The 26,192-nt window shown below is 40.0% G+C and overlaps 1 protein-coding gene across 1 annotated transcript in view; it reads right to left on the minus strand.

Annotated features, from left to right (window-relative positions):
- COL4A5 (collagen type IV alpha 5 chain) overlaps nucleotides 1-26,192 on the minus strand; it is a 78,955-nt gene that overhangs the window by 26,330 nt on the left and 26,433 nt on the right. Inside the window, exons 3-30 of the mRNA XM_064159439.1 lie at nucleotides 20,610-20,699; nucleotides 19,397-19,441; nucleotides 18,609-18,653; nucleotides 18,449-18,511; nucleotides 17,630-17,683; nucleotides 16,914-16,940; nucleotides 15,667-15,747; nucleotides 14,569-14,631; nucleotides 13,957-13,992; nucleotides 13,831-13,872; nucleotides 13,631-13,723; nucleotides 11,447-11,500; nucleotides 11,284-11,340; nucleotides 10,743-10,787; nucleotides 10,592-10,645; nucleotides 10,382-10,423; nucleotides 9,792-9,924; nucleotides 8,879-9,052; nucleotides 7,618-7,701; nucleotides 6,432-6,524; nucleotides 6,122-6,192; nucleotides 5,725-5,916; nucleotides 5,109-5,277; nucleotides 4,373-4,465; nucleotides 4,174-4,278; nucleotides 3,488-3,585; nucleotides 3,069-3,219; nucleotides 2,330-2,443 (exon numbers count right to left, since the gene is read on the minus strand). Of these exons, the coding sequence (XP_064015509.1) occupies nucleotides 2,330-2,443; nucleotides 3,069-3,219; nucleotides 3,488-3,585; nucleotides 4,174-4,278; nucleotides 4,373-4,465; nucleotides 5,109-5,277; nucleotides 5,725-5,916; nucleotides 6,122-6,192; nucleotides 6,432-6,524; nucleotides 7,618-7,701; nucleotides 8,879-9,052; nucleotides 9,792-9,924; nucleotides 10,382-10,423; nucleotides 10,592-10,645; nucleotides 10,743-10,787; nucleotides 11,284-11,340; nucleotides 11,447-11,500; nucleotides 13,631-13,723; nucleotides 13,831-13,872; nucleotides 13,957-13,992; nucleotides 14,569-14,631; nucleotides 15,667-15,747; nucleotides 16,914-16,940; nucleotides 17,630-17,683; nucleotides 18,449-18,511; nucleotides 18,609-18,653; nucleotides 19,397-19,441; nucleotides 20,610-20,699 (2,368 nt within the window). The remainder of the gene's footprint in view (nucleotides 1-2,329; nucleotides 2,444-3,068; nucleotides 3,220-3,487; nucleotides 3,586-4,173; nucleotides 4,279-4,372; nucleotides 4,466-5,108; nucleotides 5,278-5,724; nucleotides 5,917-6,121; nucleotides 6,193-6,431; nucleotides 6,525-7,617; nucleotides 7,702-8,878; nucleotides 9,053-9,791; nucleotides 9,925-10,381; nucleotides 10,424-10,591; nucleotides 10,646-10,742; nucleotides 10,788-11,283; nucleotides 11,341-11,446; nucleotides 11,501-13,630; nucleotides 13,724-13,830; nucleotides 13,873-13,956; nucleotides 13,993-14,568; nucleotides 14,632-15,666; nucleotides 15,748-16,913; nucleotides 16,941-17,629; nucleotides 17,684-18,448; nucleotides 18,512-18,608; nucleotides 18,654-19,396; nucleotides 19,442-20,609; nucleotides 20,700-26,192) is intronic.

Consider the following 26,192-nt stretch of genomic DNA (forward strand, 5'->3'; position numbering starts at 1 on the left):
ACTCAATTTCTGGCTCTCAAGAATGTAACTATATCCTAATTTGAATAGTACAGAAAATACAATAAATTCTAAAGTAATGTATTACATATTAATAAGTGGAGTTACTGCAGTGGTGCAGAGAAAAATTCTGAACAGAGAAATTCTTTGAAGTATTTTTCAAGTTACCTGAAAAACAGTGCCCCAGAAGCTTTACCCTAATGTTGCATAAAGGAACAGAATCAAAACAGCTTAGTAAAACAAACAAGAGATGGGAGATGGGAATGTAAGGCATTCCACACAAACACGAGAAATAGCAGTGACATGGGAAATAACAAGGACTTCTCAAGTGGGACCTTCAATTATGCACTAGATTTCAGAGTCACCATGCTGTTAGTAGCCACAATGATTAGTCAGCACACACACAAAGAGCAAAACCAAGCATTTCAAATCCACCACTAGTAATAACAGTGCATTTGTCAAAATAGTATCTTGCAGAATAAACCAGTGATCATGTGAAATCAAATCTTAACATCAGAAAAGAACATGCACTGGATGAAACATGCAAACCAATACTAACACTCACTCCAAATACATCCTGTGTCACCTTTTCTTGCAGTTAAGCCTCAAGTGCAACCATAAGTTCAGGACGATATAGTGAACAGAGTGAACCAGGCAGGGAAACTACGTGCTGGCTCAGGGAATGGCTGTGCACATTGCCCAGACCCCTGCTCTTACCACTGATATATCCAAGGCTTGATAGTGCAGCTATCACACATTACTTTCCCCACTGGGAAACTTGTGATAAAAACACACTTGGCTTTTTGCATGTGAGTAGAACTCAAACGCCATGGGCCTATTTACTCAAGCGCTTTCCTGCTATCAAGTCAAGCACTTGGAACCTCACCTCACTGCTCATAAAGATCCGAATATGATCAACTAGTCTGTGACTTGTGCTTTTGCAGTCAGTCATTAATTTTTCAGCATGCATTGTGAACACTGCCAACTCCAGTGATGGCACACAAACATTCACCAAGTATGGCTCACACACGTGCAATGTAAACAGTCCAGGCACAAACCAGATGGGTTTTGAAGTGTTTCAGCAGCAGGCATGCTCAAGTCCACAGAGAATGTTATCCCTGTGGTGACTGCCACACGTTTGCAACATCAGGAGCTGGTGCACAGCAAGCCCATTCACTGAATGACAATGAAGGGGAAAAGGAATTTCCTTAAACAAACTGTGACTAGAATGATATGCGTGCATGCGCATGTACCCTTCACGCACACAGACGGAACAGGTTCATATCTTCATCAGTCAGTCATTTATTTCAAACAAAAGACAATCAAACTCCCTTTGGATACTAATCCTACTTATCACTATTCTTAGATTCTACTTAGTCAATCTACTCCAAATTTCATAGGACTCACAAAAAATGTTGGGTTTGCAGGAAAATGTGTGCAAAGAAATCAGGAACCTCAGAACTCCGAGGTTTCTGTAAGAGTTTTAAAACTTTGCCAGCTGTGCTTATGACAGGCAATGTATGCTACCCTCTTTCACCGACAGTTTTTTGTTAAAACAGTACCACTTCACTACTTAGAGAATATTTTTCCTCTACAAAATAATGAACCAGCTCATTTGGTTCACTTGTGCTTTCCTCCCTTCCACATCAACTGCGTTAAATTGTGCTTCACCTTCCATTAAAAACCGTAGTGCCTGGTCACATATCAGGGAGAGCCACAATTATTCCCTTGATTTTGCATTCACCACCAACGGAGAGGACAAACTGCATTACATAAGGGATTGAGTTTGTCTGCCTTTTTTCCAAACTAGCACTTAATTTTCTAGGTAACAATGTAAAAATGTTATTTTAAAATACCTCCACCCAGTGAATTTGGAATCCACTTTGGTAAACCAGAAAAAAACACTTCGGAATTTAAGAGCTACCACGCTATTTGAAAACAATGTAGTGACAGCACAGCACAGGCAGCTTTCTTCCTTTTTATCCCCAAAACCTTCACATGACACTGATTCCTTCTGTCTTGCCCTGAAGAGTGTAACAATTAAGCCCTTGGCAGTTTGTCACATAACTTTCCAGAACTTCTGCTGAGGGTCCAAGTCTTCTCCACAATGAGGTTTCACATCTTTGAGACCTAAGCTGTGCAAATGGTGGAGCAATAATTCCACTTCTGATGTCAGCAAAAATCATGATGCATCAAGTTTTATCCTCCTGACTGACAGAACAGACAACCTAACACACATGAAGTCTCTCTTTCTTTGCCTGTCTGTTCAGTGGAACCTTTAGTGTCTGATGTATCTGGTTGGTGCATGCCAGAAATAACATGTGAACTTTACCTGGAGGGCCAACAGGACCTGGAGGTCCTGGAGATCCAGGTGGACCTTGACCACCAATGCCAGGGATACCTGGTGGGCCTGGGAGTCCTGGTGGTCCACTTGGTCCAGGGTCACCTAAAACAACACTTTTGTTTAGTTAAATAGAGAACTCAATACAGAGATGCTTTCAGAAGCAGAGTGCCTGCAAGTTGTACTTGAAATTTCATCCTTGCATGCAAATACGGATCCCAAACAGGAAAAAACACACTTCAGAAAAGCCAGAGATTTGCCCACACTCCATGTGGAATGCATGCAGTTTACATTTCTAGGCTACACAAGAGAGATGTCACTGCATCATAACCCACATCAAACTCAGCAGATGCTCTCCAGCAAACCATGCATGCTCTGCAGTTTGATGCACACAACAACTAACAATAGGAATTGTATCCCTGTGCATGCTCAAGCCCAATGCAGCTAAATGACAACTATTCTACTGAAGAAGTTTTACCCTTGCATTAACATGATTTGTCTTTAGAATCCAGACTGTCAGATACTGAACCCACAGAGGAGTATTTACTCCCTTGCTTGATCTTTTGAGAACACAAGCTGCCATTTAGGTGTGTCTCACTTGAAGAAAATGGATGCTAAAGTAATTGCACTCAAGGCAGCACTGCTTGTATTTAGCTGCTGCATGACTACCAGCACACCTACAGCTTTACAAAGCTGAATTCAGGACAGAAAAGAGGAGAGTTATCCATACCTTTGGGCCCTGGAGTTCCATCAAAACCTGCCCGTCCTGGGAGGCCAGGGTTTCCTGGGAAACCAGGATCACCTTTAGGTCCCTGAATTCCTTTTATGCCTGGTGGTCCTGGGGGTCCAGGTGGTCCTGGAACTCCAAATCCACGATCCCCCTGTAGCAAATTAACACATTTGTTTTAAAGTTTGGGGTTTTTTTTAAGTTTAGGCTCTCCCAAAAATGTTAAAGTAGCAAAACAAAAATACCACCATCTTTGAAATTCAATTTCTTTTTTCCTCCCCTTGCTCAAATCTCACATAAAGAAGGTGAATTGCCTGCCATCAAACGCTAACAGCAGGTAAAACCCTGCCCACCGACTGCCCACTGATACAGAAAAACATCTAAAGAAAGTAAAGTTCAATATTACACAAGTAAACACAAACCTTCTGTCCTGGGAAACCAGGTGGTCCTGGTGGTCCATCTAGACCAGGGCGACCTGGAGTTCCTGGAGCTCCAGGAGGGCCTGGAGTCCCTGGGAAACCTACACACAACATGGAGATTAGGGCAGCAGAGGAGAGAACACCACACAGCATGAGAACAATTCCTTCAGAAACACTTAGGGCCAGTGAAAAGTTATCACTGAAAAGAGCTTGTGCTAGCTCAAGCATCCTTGAGGGTTATCTGTTTGGCTGAGAATTTTGAGTATAGAGCTTCTGCCACAGAACATTTCTGGGACTCTTCTCATAGGAGGGCACTCCTCATGCTGTATGCTCTAAGGAAAATTACAACCAGTTCACGTCAGAAACATTAACATCTTGAGGCATTTTGGAGATCATTTATTGGCTCAAGCTTATATAGTCATCATTTCCCAAACTTTTACCCATTGACTTTCTTGTCCTTGGTTGACTGAAAAATAAGCTATCACGAAGGAGCAATACAGCAGACAGAGGAATACGAGCTCAGCAGTTTTTCCGTCATGATAGTTTTGAAACTATTACAAAGATGTGTAAACTCAAGATAAACATTATTAAAAGGATTCTAGAGACAAAAAATCAACTCACTAGGAAAAAGGAAAGAGACAATCCTCAACGTCAGCCAGTACAATACAGTACCACAGCTGTAAACATACCTTTTGGGCCTGGGGGACCTGGCAGTCCAATGCCAGGGATACCTGGCTCTCCCTTTGCACCTGGGATGCCTGGTAAGCCACGCTGACCTGGCTGACCAGGATCTCCTGTTAAGAGAAGAAAATCAACACAATTACCAAGAATAAATATGCAAGAATAAAAAGCTCTTAGAATTTTCTATATATTTAATTGCTGCTTCACCTGGAAGACCTGGGTCACCATTTCTTCCTGGAGGACCAGGGGGGCCAGGAACTCCTGGTTCTGTAATAGTCTGTCCAGGTTCACCTTTTGGACCTCAAGCCAAAAGAGAAGAAATAGGTATCACTCAGTAGGAGTTTCTTGTCTGGTTTTATTTGAGCAGAAGAAAGATGCTAGCCATGTCCCAGCCTTACAAAAAACACTGGCAAGACTTTATGCAATATGTTATCCTCCCCTGAGTCCCACAAAGCACATACAGGCTTAGAATCATTGTTTCATGTACAGATCTTTTTCTTGAAATACTTTTTCTAATTTCCTCCTAGGGCATGAATAACGTTTTGCACAGCTGACACAAGCACAACTTGATCAGGATTTGTACAGTTGACAAATAACAAATGCAAACTTGCTCCAAGGAAACCCTTGTTTTCAAAAGCTGCTGCCGTGGCAGCATTGTCAAGCACAAGCCAGGTGGCAGTTACACCCATTTCCACTACAGCCAATGCAGAAGCAAAGCTTCTCCAGAGCAGAAGGATGAGTCACATGCCCACAGTTACAGCACAAACCCTCCTCACTTGACGATCCTGTGACGTCCTTCAGTAAAGGAGATCATAAAGATTAGGTCTTACAATGCCTTTGGGAAAAGCATCAAAGCAGCACTGTGTCCTGAGAACTATCTTGGGTGGAAGGACAAAACTTGATTTTACAGCATTTGCTCACTAGCACACACAGATCAGCTCACCAGGAACTCCAGGAGGCCCTGGACGACCTGATACTCCTTGGATGCCCTTTTCACCCGGTAAACCTTGTGGACCAAACCCAGGAGGTCCAGGCAGTCCTTTCTCTCCAGGAAGACCTGGTATTCCTGGATCACCTGGAATACCCATTTCTCCTTTGAATGCAACACTGCCCTGGAAAAGAAAGAGCAGCAAGATGAGAAAGAGAAACACGCATTCTTAGCCAAGGAATAAAGCAAAGGAATTCATTGCTTTTGTTTTGAAACATTTCAGCAGCTTCCATTGTTTCAGCTCTCGAGGCTACTAGCTGTCTACATCTTACTATCATGGTAGAGTTAAGAACTAAATGCAATTACTTAACACTACCTAGGTGAAATGTAGACACTGGCAGAAGGGACACTCTATAAAATGAGTCTCATCTTAATTTTAGATAGAGATTAATTTTAGACTCATGGATTACCTCGATACCATCACTAGATCAGTATATACAGAAGGGAATTACTGCACTGGTCACATTCAGAAAACATGCATCTGACAGTTCTGGATGACTGTGGCACAGTGCAGATAATAAAATTTCCCAAAACATCTGTCCAATCAAAGAGAGAATAAAATGGAACTCACAGGTTCCCCCTTAGGGCCAGGTAGACCTGGCAGTCCATCTCGTCCAGGAGTGCCATCTATGCCAGGAAGACCGGGAGGTCCTGGGAAGCCAGGGTCTCCCTTGTCACCTTTCATTCTTGGAGAGGTCAGGACATCCCCGGGGTCTCCTTTAGGACCAGGTCTCCCAGGAGCACCTGGGGGGCCTGGGAATCCCTGAAGAGGAAAGACACAAAAAAGAAAAGACAAAAAGAAGAAAATTAGTTTTCATTTCTTTCCCTCTCTGAGTTAGACACAATATAAGAATAATGCATTCAAGGTATTTGTTGACAAAAAAGAAATATTAGACAAAAATTTTTATCTACCCTACCAAACATGCAAAGGAGACATTTTCCCACCAGAACATAACACCACCACTTACTGGTGGCCCTACAAGGCCAGTTAATCCAGGAAGCCCCTTTTCACCTTTTGGTCCAGGAAAACCAGGAGAACCTGAGTAGTGCAGAAATACACAGAAGAAATGTGATTGTTTGACTTGTATCCAGCCTGTTTCTTCCCAACACTTCCCAGCTATGCAAAACAGGACATACACCAACTACATATTGGAGCTGGCAACTGTGCATCTGCATCTGTACAGAATACACAGAGCACTAGCATTATATGCAGATACTTTGATAGAAGAGTGACTTTATGGGATATATTAAGCACAGTAGCAAAGATTACAGCCTTACCTGGACTACCTGGAGGGCCTGGTGGTCCTCTCTCCCCAGGAGGCCCAGTTATTCCAGTTCCTATGCAATTGAAGCATGTGTCTCCTTGATCACCTATGAAGATTTGCATTGAGAAACATACTTGAGTGTCAGGTTTTAGAAAACATTAAAAAAATTCAGCACAACAGCAATTGTTTTCTTGCTGCTGAGATATAATGCCAAATTCTGAAGTCCTACTTAATATAACGTAAGAATGCTTAAATATTAGAAGGCTTCCCCCATGAAAGCCAAACTGAATTCTTCTGATTGCTAGGAGTCAGACAACCAATATCAGATACAATTAGCATGTATTTAGGATAGTGCAACAGAAACAAATCAAATGCTCTCAATAATAAAAAATAAAATTGTGGACTTTGTCCCTTAGCAAAGGAGTCCTTTTCTAAAGTGAGTATTTGACACTTCAGAACAACAGCTCTCAAACACATACAACAAAATTTCAGACTTTAATTATAACCTCCAAGAGTGCAAAGTAAATGCTAAGAATGCTTTTCTGACATACATTAACACAGTATTTAAGCACTTCATTTAGGTTCTTACAACCCCCATAAGAAACAAAGACTCCTGTTAGAAATGAGTACAAAATTAAGTGAGATGCCCAAAGTCATCTAGTATGTCCACTTGAGGAAAAGATTCTCACTTACCCATATCAGCATCCTCATTGCAAGGTTGTCTTTTTGGAAACAAGGATACACATTAAAAATGTCTTTCTTTTGCTTACCAAACAAACAAGCTCATTGTAGATTGACCAGCTCAAATTAGGAATTTTGCATTTGTGATTTCAGTGTTGTTTTTCAGTAAAAATGTCACAGGCACTCATGAGGTGAATATAAACTTTTCCACAGAGCTGGTGACTGCTGTTACAAAGCAGCACCTGGGAGGTCTCCATAAAGCTGAAGTTCCATTTTACTTTAACCATGACTCACGCCAGGCCCTATCACTGGTTGTACCTTCAATCCCTTTCAAGATTCCTGTGTTTCAACACTAGGTAAGGGACTATCCTATGCCCAAATGGCTTTCTCACTTAAAAAATAATCTGCAGCCAGCCCTGCTGGGAAGAGGCACTGTTTACCCTTATTTAATACAGGCTTTATGCTGTTGAAGAAGCTTTAACAAAAAGAGAGAAAACAAGATAGCTGTGACACTGCACCTTTTTGGCCTCGCTCCCCAGTAAAGCCTTGTTGTCCTGGAATTCCTGGGGGACCTGGTGGCCCTTGCTCACATAACCCTTCACCTAAGGAGAATGAGGAGAGCTTCCATGATTAATTTGTGCTAGACTGCCAGTGGAATCAAAGACATACATTCAGTAAAAAAAATGCACTACTCAGTTATTTGTGAGGATATTTTAATCTACCTAGAGAATCACAGATGAAATATGTTGGCAATTCAAAGGAATGAAAATCTACCAAACTCAGAGGGAAACAATCAGTGATATTAGACTACAATCATCATCTCTCCTTCATAAACTCAACTATCTCCTATTACTTCCCACAACCTACACATTTCCCACTCTACACTACATTCTATTATTCAGCCTCATGTCAGAATGAGAGGATTTGAGATTACAGCTTTCTAGTTCTCATATTCCATCCCTCATTCCCTACTTCCCTTGCACCAAAAGGGAGCTAAAAGCCTTCATCCAAAGTGTCCAATCCCAAGTTAATTTTGTGTCATCTACATATTAGAATATTTATGAAATTAAACTAGAATTCTGAAAAATTACTCTTATGACTCTTCTGTGCTCCTAGTAGGAGATAGTACCTCCAAGCATTTATCTGATTTTATTGTGAAAGCTAAACTTAATCCAGACAGTATCAGAGTGGTTACCTCCTGCTTTATGAACATATTTTAATGTAACTTTCATTAGCTGGATTAGCATACATTGGAAAAATATTTTGTACATTTGGGCCAAATCTGCTTGGTCCTAGAGGACTGTCATTTTTTGTGAGTTAGCACAAGGTCTCTCAGGTTTGACAAGATTTATTCCCCTCCAGTCTAGCTGAATCTCTCAGAAGTCACAGAACAGGTCACTTAAGGTGGAAAGAGGCATTATAAAGCCAGACTGTTTGACTCTCATCACTGCATTCCCAAATGCTGTATTTGTCTTTAAGGCTAGAGTTATACAAATGCCCTGATTTGCAATAGGAGCTACTTGGAGAACGTGTAAGAACAGCTTGGAATCCCATCTGCTGATAAACTACGTCTTTGGAGGGAAAATTAAAACAAAAACACAGAATCACAATCAAACAAACAAAAAAACCCATAAATCACCCAAACAAACCAATGCCCCCAGCCCACCCCAAACACAAAAAAACCAAAACAGCACTAAAATAATCCCCAAACAAAACTGAAAAAAGAATATCAAGGCCACTCAGATTGTGTGGTCTGTTCACCAAGTGGTCATCACCTACCAGGAGGAATAGATGGTGCTGGTGGCCCTGGAGGACCTGGTGGTCCTGGAGGTCCTCGTGGTCCATCAAGTCCTGGTTCCCCAGGAATGGAAACACCAGGTAAACCTGGATCTCCTTTCTGTCCTCTCTCCCCAGGTAAGCCAGGTGGGCCAGGAGGTCCAACAGTAGTGATCCCTAAGATGGGAATAACTTAGTTCCTTTGTAGCTCAAAGTTTTAAATAACTTTCTTTCAAGGATGACAATGATATGTGATGAATAACATGTTACAGACAAAACTTGTGTCTTTCCATGTAAGTACTTCATAAGATTTCTTTTATGGAATCAAGCTCCATGTTGATGTGTAGTGTGTGACCCATGCACATCTTGTATTTCCAGAGAATGGCATTTCAAAAATTGACCAAGACTCAACAACTAAGTTTATGAAAGACAAAAACACCCAAACAAACTCAAACACAACAAAACTAATGAAAGGAAGTACTGTCTGGAGAAAAAAGTTTATAAGCTGCAACATCAGAATCATAAACAACTTCTCTGCGCATGCGTAAGGCAAATACAGGTGTCAAGGTACAGAAGAGACTGGGCTTGACAGCACACAGTATTTTCACTGTGTAATGCACTGGATGATGTATGCAACAGAACAGTGATGCGAGATAAACAGATAGGAGCTAAATGGAGTAACTTCAGAGCCTACATGATTAGCATCCTCTGCTCACCACAGCAGGGGTAATGAACGTTCAGAATTCCTCATATTACCCCCATAAGCTAAGGGACACCCTTCAAGCTCAAAGGTAGATCTAAATAGTTCTGCCTTCAGTTTTGGCTCAGTCCCTCAGTCCAAAGGAGTATAAAAACACTGTGAAGCTAAATATCCATTTGGACATTTGTGCATACAACTTAATGCTGGTCCTCTTACCTGGAGAGCCTGGCAAGCCAGGTGGGCCTGGCCTACCAGAGAATCCACGTTCCCCTTTGGCTCCTGGAAGCCCTGGCAATCCTTTGCTACCTTTTGGTCCCACTGCTGCATCAATGCCTGGTCTGGAAATGACCTGTAAATGTTATACATTCATGTGAAACAACTTGCCAAGAAGAGACTCAAAGGAACAGTAAAGTGATAGGAGAGAGGAAAAGTTCAATGGACTTCAAAAGCACATACCAATTGCAGGGTGCTTTTCCTGCTCCACCAAACTACCATGTACAAACTTCAGTAAATAGCACTCCCCTGTAGGAAGCACATTTACTGCTAAGACAGCATGGTTAGAACAGGCTTAAGTGAAGCTGACTCAGTTTCTAGTATCAGGTTATAGACTGGTCCTGTTTGTAACCTAACAAATCCTTGAGTACAGAATCAGAAAGAGGACAACAATTGTTTCTATTAGTGAATATATGAAATCTTTACTGATTCTGTTATTTTATATCCAGAGATGGGACTCACAGTCACCCAAGAAATATGATGAAAGAAGATTGTCCATCAAACACAAAGAAAAGAAAGTATCAGCAACTTACAATTCCAGGAGGACCAGGGGGGCCAGTGTCACCTTTTTCACCCTAACAATGAAATTAAGAGCATTTTGGATACTGCGCAAGAAAGTTTTTGCAAATATTCCTCAACACTGTCATAGCATGGACAGCACAATTACTACTCAGCCAGAAGTGACCTCAGTGATGGCACATTTTCAAGCTGCTGTAGCAGTGATGACTGAAAACCTAGCATACCTTTTCACCGTCTCTTCCTGGAGCACCATTTATTCCAGGTCCACCAGGTAAACCCTGCAAGAACAGAAAGGGATAATCACACTCTGATCTTCCTATCAGAAAAAAAAGATATAGGGGGTCTGTTTAGATTAGAAATGCATGAGTTACTCACATCCCTACCAGGCTGGCCAGGTTCTCCATCTTTCCCAGGCTTTCCCTTCAAAGACACAAACACTCATTGAAATAAAATACTTCAATGGTGAAGATTCTTATGGAAATTATGCTACTTATTTCCCATTTTTCAACAAAGCAAACTTGCTTTAGAATGCAGCCCTTGTGATAAATACATCAATGACTTCAACCAACTATAATCAATGGAGTTATCTAAACTGAGGCTGAGCACAAAACCATGACAAATTCCAAACAAATGTTTTTAGTAATTCCTTTAATTTTAACATTAGAGAAATCCTCTGTTTGAAAAGAGATCCTAACTACCTAAACACAAGAAAATGATATAATTAGGAAACCAGTGTAATGTGGACAGCAGAATTACATACAAACATTTTTGTGTTTGAATTTTAACTACTCTTTAAACCAAATACAGAAAATCTCTTACCCAGAGGCTGATGGCCCCATCTGAATTCAACAACTGCTTAATTCTCAAAGATTACATTGATTGGAAAGATAAATGTGTGGTTAAACAGACTACTTACTCTTTTGCCTGGTTCTCCTTGCTCACCTTTTTCACCTTTTACGCCACCGGGAAGACCCTGAACACACAAATGCCATCTTAAACTGAGCTCACAAGCCCGAGTAGAATGAATTTACAGTTCTGATACAGTTGCAACAAAAAAGAACCAGAAGAAGACTACTCACAGGAGGGCCTTGTGGCCCAGGAAGTCCTGGTGGGCCTGGATCACCTGGGATACCCTGTCAAGCATAGGCAGAGGAAAAGATTAAAGCCTACATAATTTCCTAGAAGCTCAGTTGATTAAAAAAAAAATGCTGTTATTTAGATTTCCAAGTACCATGAACAGTAAAGGACATATTTGTTCTTTCATTGTGTGGAACTTCAAGTGCCTCTATAAATTTTATTAACTGCTTATCCTGTTTATTTAGATGATTCATTCTACCAGGACACAACTGCCTCCTGCATGCACTGCAGCAGCTGGTTTGGTGGTCTGCAGCTGCTATATGATCATAAAAAGGAGGAAGGAAAAAAAAAAGAACAAATACCAGATCCTGCTGAAATTACCAGAGTAACAGTCACTAGGTTAGGAGTTAATGCTGAAGTTGTGAGGCTAACAGGATCAACAGTACATTGGTCAGAAAAGTGTTACAGGATCACTATTAAAATTAGGACTTACTATTAAAGTTAGGACTTCTATTTTCTCCTGTTACATCTTTGTACAAATTCCTTCATCATTAAGCTAAAGGAAAGTTACAGGATACTGAATCCACAAAAGGTTTCTGTTATTTTCTTGGAGGCCTCCCAGACTTTTACAAGCTCATCTATACACCTGATTTTTCAGTCAAGAGGTGGCAGTACACAGCAGAACCCAGAACTTTGTGTTTCACAACAAAATAAGCATAAAGTTGAATTTTTTATTGATTGTGTGCTACAAAACAAACTTTGTTGACATAAAAACAAACCTGTTAACTTTGAAATCATTGTTAATGTTGGTCAAAGGCAATGCATTTAGAGTGTTTCAAAGTCTTACTTGTTTAAGTGGAAGGTAGTTAGAATGCTTTTATTTAGTGTATTTATATAACTTAATGCCAGTACAATTAGTCTGTGAAAGATCCCTGATGACAGAGGCAAACTACTCTGATCCTAATAAAGCAAGATGAATTTCCGCTTCAGCTACAGTGTTGTCAAAATGCAACCTATGTTTTATTAGACCTATAGGCACACAATGCTGCTCATTATCTTCTGTCTTACCATCCAGTAAAAGAGACAAAATCAGAGGCAGACCTTTCTAGGAAGATGTGAATGGAAGATGTGTGTCAGTGGCTAGCTCTAGGTATTGTCTTAGTGGTGCCAAATGCTCTTCTGAAAGGCAGGGTAACAGTTTCGGTCAAGGTGAAGGAGCAGAATTGTCCTATATTTTGCCCAAACAAAATACTGCTGTGTACTCAAGCTTTCTGACACATCTCCAAAGACGAAAGGAAGAGATTGATCCAAAAGCAGATGGAGGAAACGTAATAAATTTAAAGATCAGTGATCACACTGACATTTGCAAAATAACCAGAGTATAAAGATGATCATTAACAACCACTCCTGCCTCAAAATATCTCAGCTCCTCTATTACTAAGATAGTATTTGCAAATACCACAGAAACTTCAGAGCAAACATGAAATCCAGACACTCATGATCCTACTGCTGTTGCTCAGACTATGACTGGCACTCAGAATCAAATGGCACTGAAAACTGCTCCTTAGCAAAGAAGAAATGATAAAACTGTAGTAATTTTCAAAATGACAACTTTGTCAATGACTATTTGGAATTTATGGGTGGAGAAGAATCCATACAAATCAAACCCAACACTCCAAGCTTACTTTGAGCTTTACTTTTGAAAGGTCAGAAGCAGCAAAAGCACTTTAATCAGACTACAAAAAGAAAGACATTGGGGCAACATTAATGACAGGAAGGAAAAAAAAGGAGAGTACAAAAAAAAGAGTTAAAATGTTTTAAAGACTTTACAATGGATTAGCCAGTTGGCTAATTAATATGAATCTGAATCCCCAGACAGCTTTGAAAATCACAGGCTGGGTGTTCTGAAGAATGAGAATGTTTTAACTGCTTTTACTGTTACTATGAACTTCTTTTTAAAGATTTTCTTAAGAATAGCTACTTTACTAAGGGAAGTAACTGTGCCAATGTGACTGGCATGTTGTCTATTAAGAGAAAAGTTCTGAGGATTCAAATACCCAGGTCAGAACTTTGAGAAAAATGACAGAATTCTGCAGTAAGCAAGATGTGAGTACATATGAGCTAAACCAACAGAAGCTACCAATTAGACCCAAGCTCACTTCAGTCAGATATAGTTTCCCACTCACCTGATCTCCTTTCTGAAATTCAATATCGTTTGGTCTCTTCTGTTCCCCAATTTGTCCTGGTGGCCCTGGAGGCCCCTGAAGGCCTTGTTCACCCTAATATGCAAGAAGATTGCAGAAGGTTATAAGCAATGCATACAAAATAGCATGCCTAAATATTTTGCAAGTATAAAGCAAAAACATCATCATGATCACCTACTCACTTTTTCACCTTTGGGTCCTTGGAAATTCAAACCCATATTACCCTGTAAAGAGTAAAACTCATCAGCCCTTGGAAGTCATGGACAGAAAAACAGAACAGGCTACCACCAATGAGGGAAAGAAAATACCTTAGGTCCTGGCAGCCCTGGTGGACCAGGAGGTCCCTATTAAAGAAGGAAACAACAAAAAAAGTCACTTCCAAGCACTTCCACGTAGTCTCTTGTGGAAAAAACCCAACAACATTGCTACTTAGGCTCCTGTGCTTTATACCCATGCTGACATAGCACCTCACTCTCATCAGAGATATCTTCAGCTTCACAAATAGCTAAGAAACTAGTTCTTACTTTCAGGGAGAGAGTCAAATAAAATTAAACAACCAGGTATTAAATATTATGGAAAGAATCATCTTGGTCTAAATAAGCTACATCTCGTCCACAGAATAGTTGGGGTTGCAAGAGACCTTTAAAGGTCAGGTTTCATACAAATAAGGAGCCTGCAAATTCTTTTTGCTTTGATTTAAAGCAAAAAGAGGTCTGGGAATAGGTTGCTCCAAATGTATCACATTTAGATGTGCACACTAGCAGCTCCAGGGTGAATTGAATGCATGGCTGCTGTTGTCTTCACACCAACTTTTAACCACCAAGATCTCTGCATTTTACTGACCTGTCTCTGAGAACACAGAACAAATAAGTAACTGTCCCATTTGACACACTGTGAGTAACAGGTTAAAAGAAACTTACTGTCAAACCTGGGGGTCCTGGAGGGCCAATTGGACCTGGTATTCCCATGGAGCCAGGTGGGCCCTGTTGATAAAGTGAAAGAGATTATGGGAGAGGCACCTATTTTATGGGAAAAAAAAACAGCAAGACCTCCAAAGTAAAGCAACCCAAGAGCTGGCAATCAATACACACCAAATCAAAACAGCTGACCACTAACTTATCAATCTGTCCTTGTGGAAAAGTCTAAAGGCTTGTACACTGAGTTAGAAGTGTTCTGATCTCAACATTGATACCTCCCTGGCTTGGGTATGGGAATACAGATTTTTTTGGTTTTGTTTTGAACTACTTTTGCACTTTCTTTCTCTTCATGCACAGAGAGAGAACAACAAAACATTTTGTTTTTGTGACTCTTCCCAGCCAGAAACAGACAATAGAGAAACACAGATCAGAGGAACTGAAATGCTAACAGGCTCAGTCTGGTCAACATAGCCCGGAGCTTGCCCCTCTGTACCAGGAAATGGGAGTCTCTGGCCTCTGTCCAGTACAGGCTGATAGACCATTTTCTGCTCCCCTTGCTCTTCCACTACAGCAATGAATAGCTCAGTGGGGAAGCACAGGGCCTGGAGTCACTGTTTTCACAGAAGACTGCTGGGAGAACAGAAACACTGTACAGGAAGTACACCATGAGGAGAACAGCTGAGACATTAACCTCTCTACAAGTCATCCTAAATAACAGCTACAGCCCAGAAAGGCAGATGTTAGTTGCTTTGCCTCAGGGTGAAGAAGGGAAGGAAACTCCAGAACAGATGCAGGGAATATCTAGGAAGGTGGAATAGGCAGGGGAAACAAAAGAGCAAATCTGTAATTGAGTACTGCTCTCTACTGGATATGACTTCTCTGACCAAGAGATCTTTCTGACTTGTGTGCCATGCTATTAAGAGTGATAAGAAAGCACTTACTTCCTCTCAAGCCATAAACTGGAGATACACTAAATGCAAGCTCTGCATCTCCACACACACATATGGATCCCCTAGTACCAAATGTTACAATCTGTCTGTAATGCAAATACTTGTCATGTTATCTTTTTGGCACAGCCTAACAGTACTTGATACAACTTACAGGTATTCCTGGAAGGCCTGGAAAGCCTTGGTCACCCTTCTGTTCTGGTAGCAAGGATGTAATTATTTCACCTGCATCACCCTAGAAGAAAAAGGGCTGATTTAATTGCTAGCACATTTCACAATTCTTTATCACCATTCTGGCCCCAAGGAACACATAGTGGCTCTTAAAACAGAGAGATTCAGTTACACTACACCCTAGCAATATTCTTTAATATAAGATTCTCCAAGAACAGCATATTTGGAGGATTCTGCAAGTAGCTAGGCCACCAAGTATTAAAAGCTCTCTTTCAGTATGTACAAATATATCAGCACTGATTTAAATCTCAAAAAATTAGCAGATTGAAATACAAATACTTCACAAAAGAGAGAGACATTCTAGCTCCATGTGAAAGCAGTGAAATTGACAACAAAAATAAAGGCTCATTCAGCTTTTTCCAGTGTCCCACACCTCATGAGATTAATGCTGGCTATGCATTATAGTCATGTGTCATCTTCTGTATCAAAGCAGTTTCTTTCTGATTTTAGGGAAAACCTTTGGTTTAAAAGTACTATGTTCTGATCAGCTTGCCTTTTAATATCTTTAAAACAACTGGAAAGAGAAGTAGCTGAGAAAAACAACTCAGCAACATAGTCACAATTTCCCAGCACCAGCATTATGCTGCCCTCACAGTATGTTGGAATAGTTCTGTGGGTCAGATTTCCTTTGAAAGAGATTTCAACCACAGCTGGTGTTTTGCTTCAAATAGTTCAAGGATACTGCAAAAAAACCCCAAACTCCTAAAAAATTCCTCAAGGTCCAGAATCAGATTATGAGACTATTAAGAGAAAAAGCCACCTATATTGATAGAGTAGAAAACACTCATTAAAAAGGAACACAGTATTGCACTTATTCTCCTCACTAGATAGTTAGTATTCCTTTAGTCTCCAGCAGCGTTCTTGAGCATGCACAGGAGACAACTGCTGCATTTGGGTGTTTGTGGGCATTTTGCTAACACAATGTCTTACAGCACAAACAGACACTGTCCCTCACACTCCCAAGGAAACCAGTTTCAGATAACAGTTTGCTACTTTTGGAATTACTGACTCAAACTGAGAAAAGCTACTGCAGTATTTCCAGCTAGCTGCACTGGAGTGGCCTAGAAATACTGCGCTTTCTGTGGATGCACAGGGTCTCATGTAATAGCCAGCAAGTTCCCTGTGCCAGATGATGGTTAGTACTTCGATGTCCAAGTACAGAACACTTACCTTCATACCTGGCAGACCAGGAGGTCCCTTTGTTTAAAAGAAACAACAACAAAAAATGTCATTAGAAGTAAATCATGGGTATGTTACCTGCAAACCACTAGTTAGATCTACACCACATGACAAGCATTGATATTAAAGATAGAAATATTTTAAAAAGGGAGAAAACTATTTTTAAAATTATTTTCAGAATCAAATGGAAAAATTAGGAGTATTTTTCACCCTGAATGTTGAACATTAAAATGGACTACATTTCCATTTCCTAGCAATTTGTTTCTTTATTGCCTCCTACTATCTATCCTGTCTACATTTTTTCTTTCTGTACTTTGGTTCCAACAGCCACTTTGCTGTATATGCTTGTGTTGTATAATGAAAACATCCTATGCTGTCCCTTTTTTCTGCCTCATTAATCACCAGTAAGACCCAGTATCAAGATCTTACTCCTCTGACACATGTATACATATTTGTATTTTTCTGCAGGTGGCAAAGCATCTCAGCATGTGATATTCTAAGGGCTTTTTGTCATACTTTACCACAGCATGCAACAGAAGAGCTCAGTTTTATTGGACATGAAAAATATGCTGATTAACCATGAAAAAAAAATCTTACTTACTAAAAAACAACTGCAAAGAGAGGCTGGTATTTGTCTGATCTTTCACAGACCTTAGTAGAACTCTTTCAGTGGGTTACAGGTAGCTGATCTGAAAATATTTACTTACAGGAGGCCCTTGCAAACCAGGAAAACCTGGACTGCCTGGGAATCCACGCTCTCCCTTAGAAAACAAATAAAACAATTAGCCAAAACCAACCCAAAACATAACAAAAACAGCTAAACAATTTTTAACTGTGAAGTCCAGTCCAGAAGTATGTTAGCTTGTGACTCCAGAGTACCAAATTGTAGTGCAACAAGCTATAAAATAGTTTGTCAAATCACACAACTCATTCAAGCAGAACTTTCCATGTTTAGCTAGTTTCACATATTTCAGGCAAAGTGTTAGAGATGGAAAACACAAATAGTGCTACATAGAAGACCAACCTCTTTTATGAAAAGATACAGTATGAAGCTGTGCAACTCATTATAATGAAAGTGACCCCTTCCAACAAAGATAACGAATCAGTAATTTCCATGCAACATTAAACAATAATTAAAGAGCCCCACTATTAGATAACCAACTTTCCTTGGTAGTTAAGAGTCTACTGTAAAGATGACATATAGCATATGATCAGATTCCTTTCAGTTGTTAGCTATAAAATTAAGGATTAGAACACTAAATTTATCTACATTGACTGCAGATTACAAACGTAGTGTCATGCTGCCGGAAATTTTTAGCAAAGCTTGTGTTTTGCATATCAACTAGATCATAACCCCTTCTCTCAGAGGGACATGTAAGTCTGAATTACCTTGGAATTACCTGCATAACTCATTAATAGCAAGTACTGCTGCACATTCTGAACTAAACCTACTCACTACAGGCAGAAGAACAAGAGCTCTTTATCATATTATCACTGCATTGTTAAGAATTGTTATGTGGTTCCACCTTTGTTCCATTGCATCCTGGGATACCCTGAGGTCCTGGTGGCCCATCTTGTCCTGGTAATCCCTTTAGAAGTGGAAAAGAGAAGAAGAGTTAGATTGTACAATGCTCTTCTGGGCCTGAAAGATAAAAACATACATCTACACGGCTCATTCCTACTCACAGGCAGTCCTGGTGTTCCTGGAAACCCTGGAAGCCCTGGAGGTCCCTAGAAAGAAATGAGCCACATGCGTTAAACAGTATGGTATGAATGGACGTGCAAAAGGATTTACCAATATTTTATTAAATGTAATCTATTTGTGCAGATGTCAGTAAAGACAGACATCAACACCTGAATCACCTGGAAGAAAAAAAAATGCCACACTGTAGAGCCACCAAGGTTCATATCCTTCTTTCGGGGAAATAGTCATAAAACCAGAGAAGATAACACAGAACAACTAAAGTAAGAGCATACAGATGTATATATAGAATGTAACTGAACATTCATGGTATAGAAAATGGATGTATATCAACAGTGAGAGATGCATCATTTGTCACCAACTGAGGTGCCTGACAAAAAAGAAAAGCAAAGGCTCAAAACCTAAATGATTTCCACCTAAATCAAACACTTCCATACTGATCCTAAATGAAGTGTGTTTACTTCAACATAAGTTCAAGTTGCTGACACTTGTTTAGGTCTTGTATGGCAAAACAGATCAAATAAGTCCTGGAGCTACTCTTCCCAATAAGTTTATGAAAGTAATACATGTAATACAAGGCTGTAACACTACAAAATCTTGTATTAGTCATAAGTACTAATTTAATCTCTTCTAGCTAGCTAATAAATCACTCTTCAAATTTGAAGTAATTTTTTCTCCCTATAAATCACCGCTTCTGTGAGTAATCATGCAATGTCTATCCATTTTGATCCATAAATCCAATACATCACCTTAAAAAGGCACCAATACTTACTCTGATTCCTTTGGGTCCAATAGGCCCCGGAAGTCCATCATCACCCTAAAAAAAAACACCCCAACAAACAAACAGAAAAAGCACAATGAAGTTTGCAATCAAATTAAATTGCAAGCATTACAAACTTTCTTCTACGTTTTTATAGTTAGTAGATCACAAGTACTATTAGTTGTCATTTCCTGAGTAAAAGGGTTCAAAATTATTTTATTTTGGACGTTGGACCTTGAGTTGAGAAGTATTTGTTATGAGTTGATAAACCATTAATTAGAGGAAAAGTTTCAGAATAAAATCGAAGTTATTTTAGATGCTGATAAGAAGATATGGGCCACAGGCCTCCATCGACCTCTTGTGGACAAAAGGAGATGAGCAAGATAAAATGAGAGTGGTACTGTACCATTGTTTTTCATTAATGTAACGGAGAAGAGGCATCCGTGGAACAAAAATATAACCAAAATTGCTAGTCCAAGACCTCTCAAACTTTACTTTGAGTGTAGGTTTTTTTTTTTCTTAATCACCTAATTATTTTTACTTTGCTGCTCCTTGATATACTTCTGCTAGTTGTAAGGATCTACAACAGGACTGGCAGATGCTAGATAATCTCATGTATATTAAACACAGACACATTCAGAAGAAGGCTTTCCGACATTTTGATGCTGTATTACACCATCTGAGTGTAATGATGCAGTTCAGCAGCAAATAAAAACAACCTGAAACCCTCCCGGGCAAACAAGGAGCATTCCTCAGCTGTGTGTGCCTGGGCTCAATGAGGCCTTCATCTGCGTTGCCCCACCCAAACCCAGCCCAGGAATGCCACCAGGTGCAAACAGGAGTTTCTCCATGCAGTGGGAGCCTTCTGGCAGCTGACAGCTAAGTACCACTCTTATCAGTTAACTAAACCAGGGACTTGATTGCAAGGAGTAATAAAACCACATCACAGCACCTTGCCAAACCAGTTCTCCGACCTTCACCTGCAGTACCTAGTGAAAAGATGCAAGCATCCACATGGGGTTTGCAAGCACATGGGTAGGCAAAGAACTCGGAGTAATCTGTTTCCTCTAGTTGACTATTCAAAATGTCCAAACAAAGAACAGCTGAAGATTTTTTACTGTTAAATCAATGACAATGAGAAATTCTGGAATGATTTATGACCAGCACTATAAACGAGTTAACACTAACTAGCATTTCCATGCTATTCAAGTAAATTGGGACCTACCTTTGAGCCTCTTGGACCAGGTGGTCCCTCTGGTCCTGGAAATCCAGGCAAACCTGGCTGTCCTTCCAAGCCTGGGAATCCTCTTTCACCCTACAAAAAACAAAACAAAACCAGTAGTGGTGTAGATGTAACACGACAAAAGTTAGACAGAAAAAGTCAGAAAATATGTTATCTTTCTGGTTTTCTGTAGGAAGTCATCACACAAACAAACCAATGTCATGATTAAAGATCTTGTCTGCTTAGCTACAGGAATTCCTGAACATACACATACATTGCCTCTAATTGCACCACTTAGGTTTCATAGGATGTTTATCCAGTATTTAAGCCACCTACTTATCAAAATAATTTAACCATCTGTTTCTTCTGTGCTACTTAAATACCTACACGTCTCCCTCTTCCTACAAAAATACAGCTTTATTAGTTAATAAGTCTCTCCTGAAAACTCACCTCTACTGCAACACCTATAAAAAGCTCCCAGAAGGGGGTAGATGGCTGCTGTATCCTGCCTGTTGTTTATAGTTTCACAGCTGGAAGACTGTAATTTGTAATATAAAAGCAATTAAGATCTTGGCCATAGGTTAACCACTGTACAAATACAGAACACAAATGAGTTCCATCCCAAAGCACCTACAATCTAAATCAAGTGAGACAGATCCAAGACAGCAAAGAAATAAGGTTTCTTACTCTTTTTATCTTTCATCTCCTGCTAAAATCACTAGGCTTGAATTGTGCAGGCTTTTGTACATTCTCTTTGAACCAATTAATTCTGAATTTTTAATTTTCTTGCACCACCTCAGCAAGAATTGGAACAGCAGCTCCGACATTTATTATCTAGCAGTCTACCAGCTATGGGGCTCTCTAAGAACTTAGGAGGTCCGGCCTAGCTCTCCTCAGTCTCGTGAAAGAACCAAACCAACTGAAGACTGAGGACTGCAAGCAAACAGAAACATCTAACTGCAGCCTTGGGCATAATATGCAAAAGGCAATGTTAAGGCTTTTCTCATCTTCCCTTTATTTTCTATAAGCAGCAGCGCTAAGTCTCATTCTTAAATCCCATTCTTAAACCCCTATTTTCTCACTGTAGTACTTAAATAGGTGCTCTGTAATTCACTGTGGAAAAGCTGAAATTGCATCACAAATTGAGGCTATCTGAAGTCTGACAGGTGAAGTTCAATCTTTTTGCACACAAAGTGCCAGGCTGTACTTCCACTGGGAGCTACACAGCTGGTGTGCTATCACATCTGAAAAGCAAGACTGTGGAGGAGTGTTACTATATCAGGACAGGATATGAAAGGGTTAGCATGTCCCTGAAGGAGAGAGAATGAAGAATTTGGGAGTGCCAGATAAGGAAAACAGTAGACAGAATGAGACTCTGGAGCAAGCTCTGGCAAGAACAATGTTTGTACACCAAGGAAACATGCCTCTGTACAAGGGGCACATCAGTTGTGTCAGGCTGCACAATGCCTATGATCTCAACTTGGTCATGTTTCTTCAGAGTTTTGTTAGAGAAAGTAAAATCTGCAAATGGTTACCAGGACAAGATCATAGCAGAGATTTGGCCTTGTGTGTCATCTAAGCTGCTCTCTTAAAATACAACTGCTTGGACGCTGGCATTCTAAGCAGGCACAGAACTGAGAACCCAAAGTCTTTAAAGTGAAGCCAAACAGTTAAGAAAAACAGAGGCAACAACAGATGATGCTAGCAAACTGCACTATTCAAACTACAACATGAGTATTCTCCAAGCCCACTTTCAAAGTGCCCAGCAACAATGAGAGCCTTGCATGAAGAAACTGTTGCCAGGGCAACTCCTGTGAGGGTTACCAGCAAATTACCCCCAAGAGTGAAGAGATGATTTGAAGGACTATGCTTAAGGACAGCTGGGGGATTACACCAGACACTTCCCAAGGGAACACATTCAAACTAATTACAGAGAAAACAGCTGTACTAGACTCACTAATTTTGACCAAAAAATTGGTGGGAGAAAGAAACGTGGACAAGTTGGGTAGGGGGAGAAATAAAACCAATCTGCAAATGATGTCAGGAGTATTAAAAAAAAAAAGTCTCCTACTTTAGTGTATAAGATTCCATAAGTAAGAACAGTTTTTGGTTATTGCTTCTGCAACAAGACTTTCCCTACTGCACATCCTGCATATTCCCTACTGAATCTTCCCTATTCAGTTCTTGAAGAACTGAAACAGAAGAGTAATTTTAAAAGTCCTTCCTAAAATATCAGTGCCAAAAAAAGATATTCTGTCACTGGGGATATAAGGAGATTGAGACCCACGGGTAGTGTGCAATGCATTTTCTTATAGATTGAAAAACCAGCAATTAAGTTTCACTTGCACAGAAAGAACTAAAGAAGTTTGGATAGTTTTCATTTCTCTTCAGTAGCTCCTACTTTTAAATAGAAGTAGGAATGGTTTCAGCCAACTCATGTCTCATCTTCCAGTCCTAAAAGTACAGGATTGTTTCCACAGCAGAACAAAGATGTGTCAGCTACAAACCATAATTTCCTTGGGAAATGGGCAAAGAGTCAGATTCTGATCTCATTTAGTGATAAATCCAGAGTAGCTGTCAGAGGAATTGCCCTCAATCAGTTACACAGAGGTAGCCAAACTGCCAACTTATAAGCTTGGACACGATTGTTGCTTGAGGGATAGGAAAAAATGTCGGGAAACACCCTAAAATTACGTTTCAAGCTACAGTGAAATACAGCTAATTAAACACAGACATAGACAAATCTGGCCTAGTTTCCATGTACTCCAATAATAGGTCAGGAAAATGTAAGAAATCTGGGATAGATGCAGTTTTAAAGCATGCAAAAGTAATTTACATTCCTCTATAAATATTTAGGTTTCAGGAAGAAACTAAAGAGACATTGAGAAGAGAAAACAGAGTATTTATTCCCTTAGATCTAGTATATTTGTGGGGGAGAAATCAAATCAATCACCCAACTGAGAAAGCATGCAGAAAACTATTCAGGAAAGCCCATTTTGTTGCTTAAATACATGTAAGAGCCTGGCTGTAACATTTGGCTTCCTGCCCTTGCTGTGAAAACAGCAAACATCAGAAAGACTCCAGAGACTATGGGTGGCTTCTTAAAACTAGATTCAGATACAAAGGGCTATAGTAACACTAAAAGACACATAGGACAGAAGTAGTGATGTAACAGAAAGTCATATTTAAATATTAGAGTGAAAATAACAGCTGCTTAAGATTCTCATACTGGTTGAATTCTACTTCTACTTGAAGAACAGTAATTTCATGTAAAGTTGGAACTAAGGAAAATCTCATTTGAAACAAAATAACCAGCCACAAACAGTAGTTTTAAAAATAGTAACGAAATCCTCTGACAGAATCTTTACTCTTCAAACCACAAATTTCTTCAGAGTATCTTCTGTGTCTTCTTTTGCAAGATGAAGCAGCTGAGGTTTAAAGATCAGTGGTAATGTATTTGGGGAATTTTGTTTTAAGGTGGGAGGAACCATGTTTTTGACAGCACCTAAGCCACAGGTTTCTATGAGAGCTACACAATCAATCATGCTGCAACACAATCTGCATGAAAGAACTGATCGGGCTGAAAGCTAACCTATTTTACAAAGAAACTTGTTTTCAGTGAGAACTGTTCACTAACAGTTTTGCATGTGGCCACACAAGCCCCAGAGGAGAAACAGGAAAAAGCAGCTAAGGGAAAGCATGAAAGTAGATTTCAGCAGCAGCCATGTACTACCACTTCAAAGCAAAACTGCAGTAGGTCTTGGGGTACATGCCCTTTTGGTGACTAAGATGAACACAGCCTGCTTGCTGTAGCCCTTGGCTCTATCTTCATCAGCTAGAGCAGCTGAGTATCACCTCACTCCTCCTCCCACTTCTCTATAGAAATGTTTTTATCAGCATCTTTGGATCTTCTTTTCAGCAGAGGTAAAACCAGGCCAATAATGTACAAGTCTTACTGGTTTGTCTTAGGAATTGCTCCATGCTCAGTGTCTATTGTGTTGGTTTCTTTTGCTAGCTTTAGCTCATAAGCTAGCTTTTAAGCATTAAAGTAGGTTAATCTCAAAAGTGCTGAGCAATATCTACATAAAACTCAATCATCATCCAGGTCCTTAAGTGAAAAACAGTTATACACTTCCATTCCAGTTGAAAAGTGTGAGCCATTCCTAAAGCACCTGTATGTTGCAGCTTAATTCACTTTACTACTCTTACCAGATCCAGTTCTCTAGAGCAGCTTGCTAAGCAACAGAACACCAGCTCACAGCTGCAATCAGTTTCTACTGACCTCTCTAGTAAAGTCTCTCCTTTCTTTATTACATAATTTTGGACATGTTTGAATTTTAACACTATCCATCTTACTCAAAGTAAGCAGAGCAAGAAAACTTTAGTGCACTAATTTTTGTCAACTGTTGTACTTCCAAAAATGCAGCTCACTGTGCTTTGAACTCCAACTGCTAGTGATGCTGTCAGGGCTAATAGCAGAGGCAGAGTTACCTAAGAACCACTGGAAGCAGTTAAATAAGAACTGTGGCTCCCCAAGGCAAGACAAGAAAATAGCTTTATTTGTCACAGTCCAATTTGTATTACTTTACCTGATCTGTTGAAGTCTGGATATCCTGAAAGGAATGTTAGGGTGCTTAGGAAAAAGGTTACTTTGAATCTCAAAAGGAATATGTTAGGCTGCAAAAAGCCACACTTGTTAGTTGACTTAATGCAAGTGGGCAGCAAGTTGGATGCAGAAGCTGGCCTCCAGCCAGAAACGAAACAGTTGAACAGAAGCACAGCACTCAGCTGAGTGCATTTGACAAGGTTTTTCCTGTCCTGCCACTACAGAACCAGGTTCTGTACACCTGCCTTCCAGCAGCTCTACAAGTACATTATTATCAGTCTCAATAGGAAAATCAAAGAGAAGATACTATTTAAACAGCAGCTCATTGTATAATGCTCATCATACACCCATTAGGCAAGGGTTGACTTCTGGTTCAGAGGTCACTGGAGAAGAAAGCAGAAGTGTCAAGTGTCAAATACAAAGCCCAACATTTCCTGTGGCAGCAACTTAAAAACTGCTGGAATAAAAGAATATTTGCCAGAAAGTGGAGTTGAAGATAGTATCAGGTTTGGAAATCAAATAATCAAATGAGTAAGTGGTACAGTGTGATGGATCAACCTAATCATCTTAAGACAGCTCTTGAGTACAAGACCCTAGAAGAAGCTTAAGGGTGTAAAAATCCCCAACAAAATTATGAGAAAGTGTTACGGATGTCAGTGACAGAATCTTTGTAGTTCTCCAGAGCTGAACTGCTAAATCCAACAACACATTAAACACTGGGAGCTTCGTAATTTCAGGGCAACTAACATACTGGGGTGTGCACATGTATTATGAAACCAGTTCCACTAGCAACACATTATGCTTAAGAAATAAGGAATTTGCTTTTCATCATTCCTTTACATAATGTACATGATAGTGTGGTCTTCAAGCTTCAGAAGGGCTGCTTAGAAAACAAAACCCTCTGGCATACCTCAGGATCACAGTGCGTTTGCCTCGCTTTAGGTGGAAGAATTAAACATAGTTCCCAGATTTCAAAGTGA

The sequence above is a fragment of the Pogoniulus pusillus genome, chromosome 19 (assembly GCF_015220805.1).
Source record: "Pogoniulus pusillus isolate bPogPus1 chromosome 19, bPogPus1.pri, whole genome shotgun sequence".
NCBI classification, from domain to species: Eukaryota; Metazoa; Chordata; class Aves; order Piciformes; family Lybiidae; genus Pogoniulus; species Pogoniulus pusillus.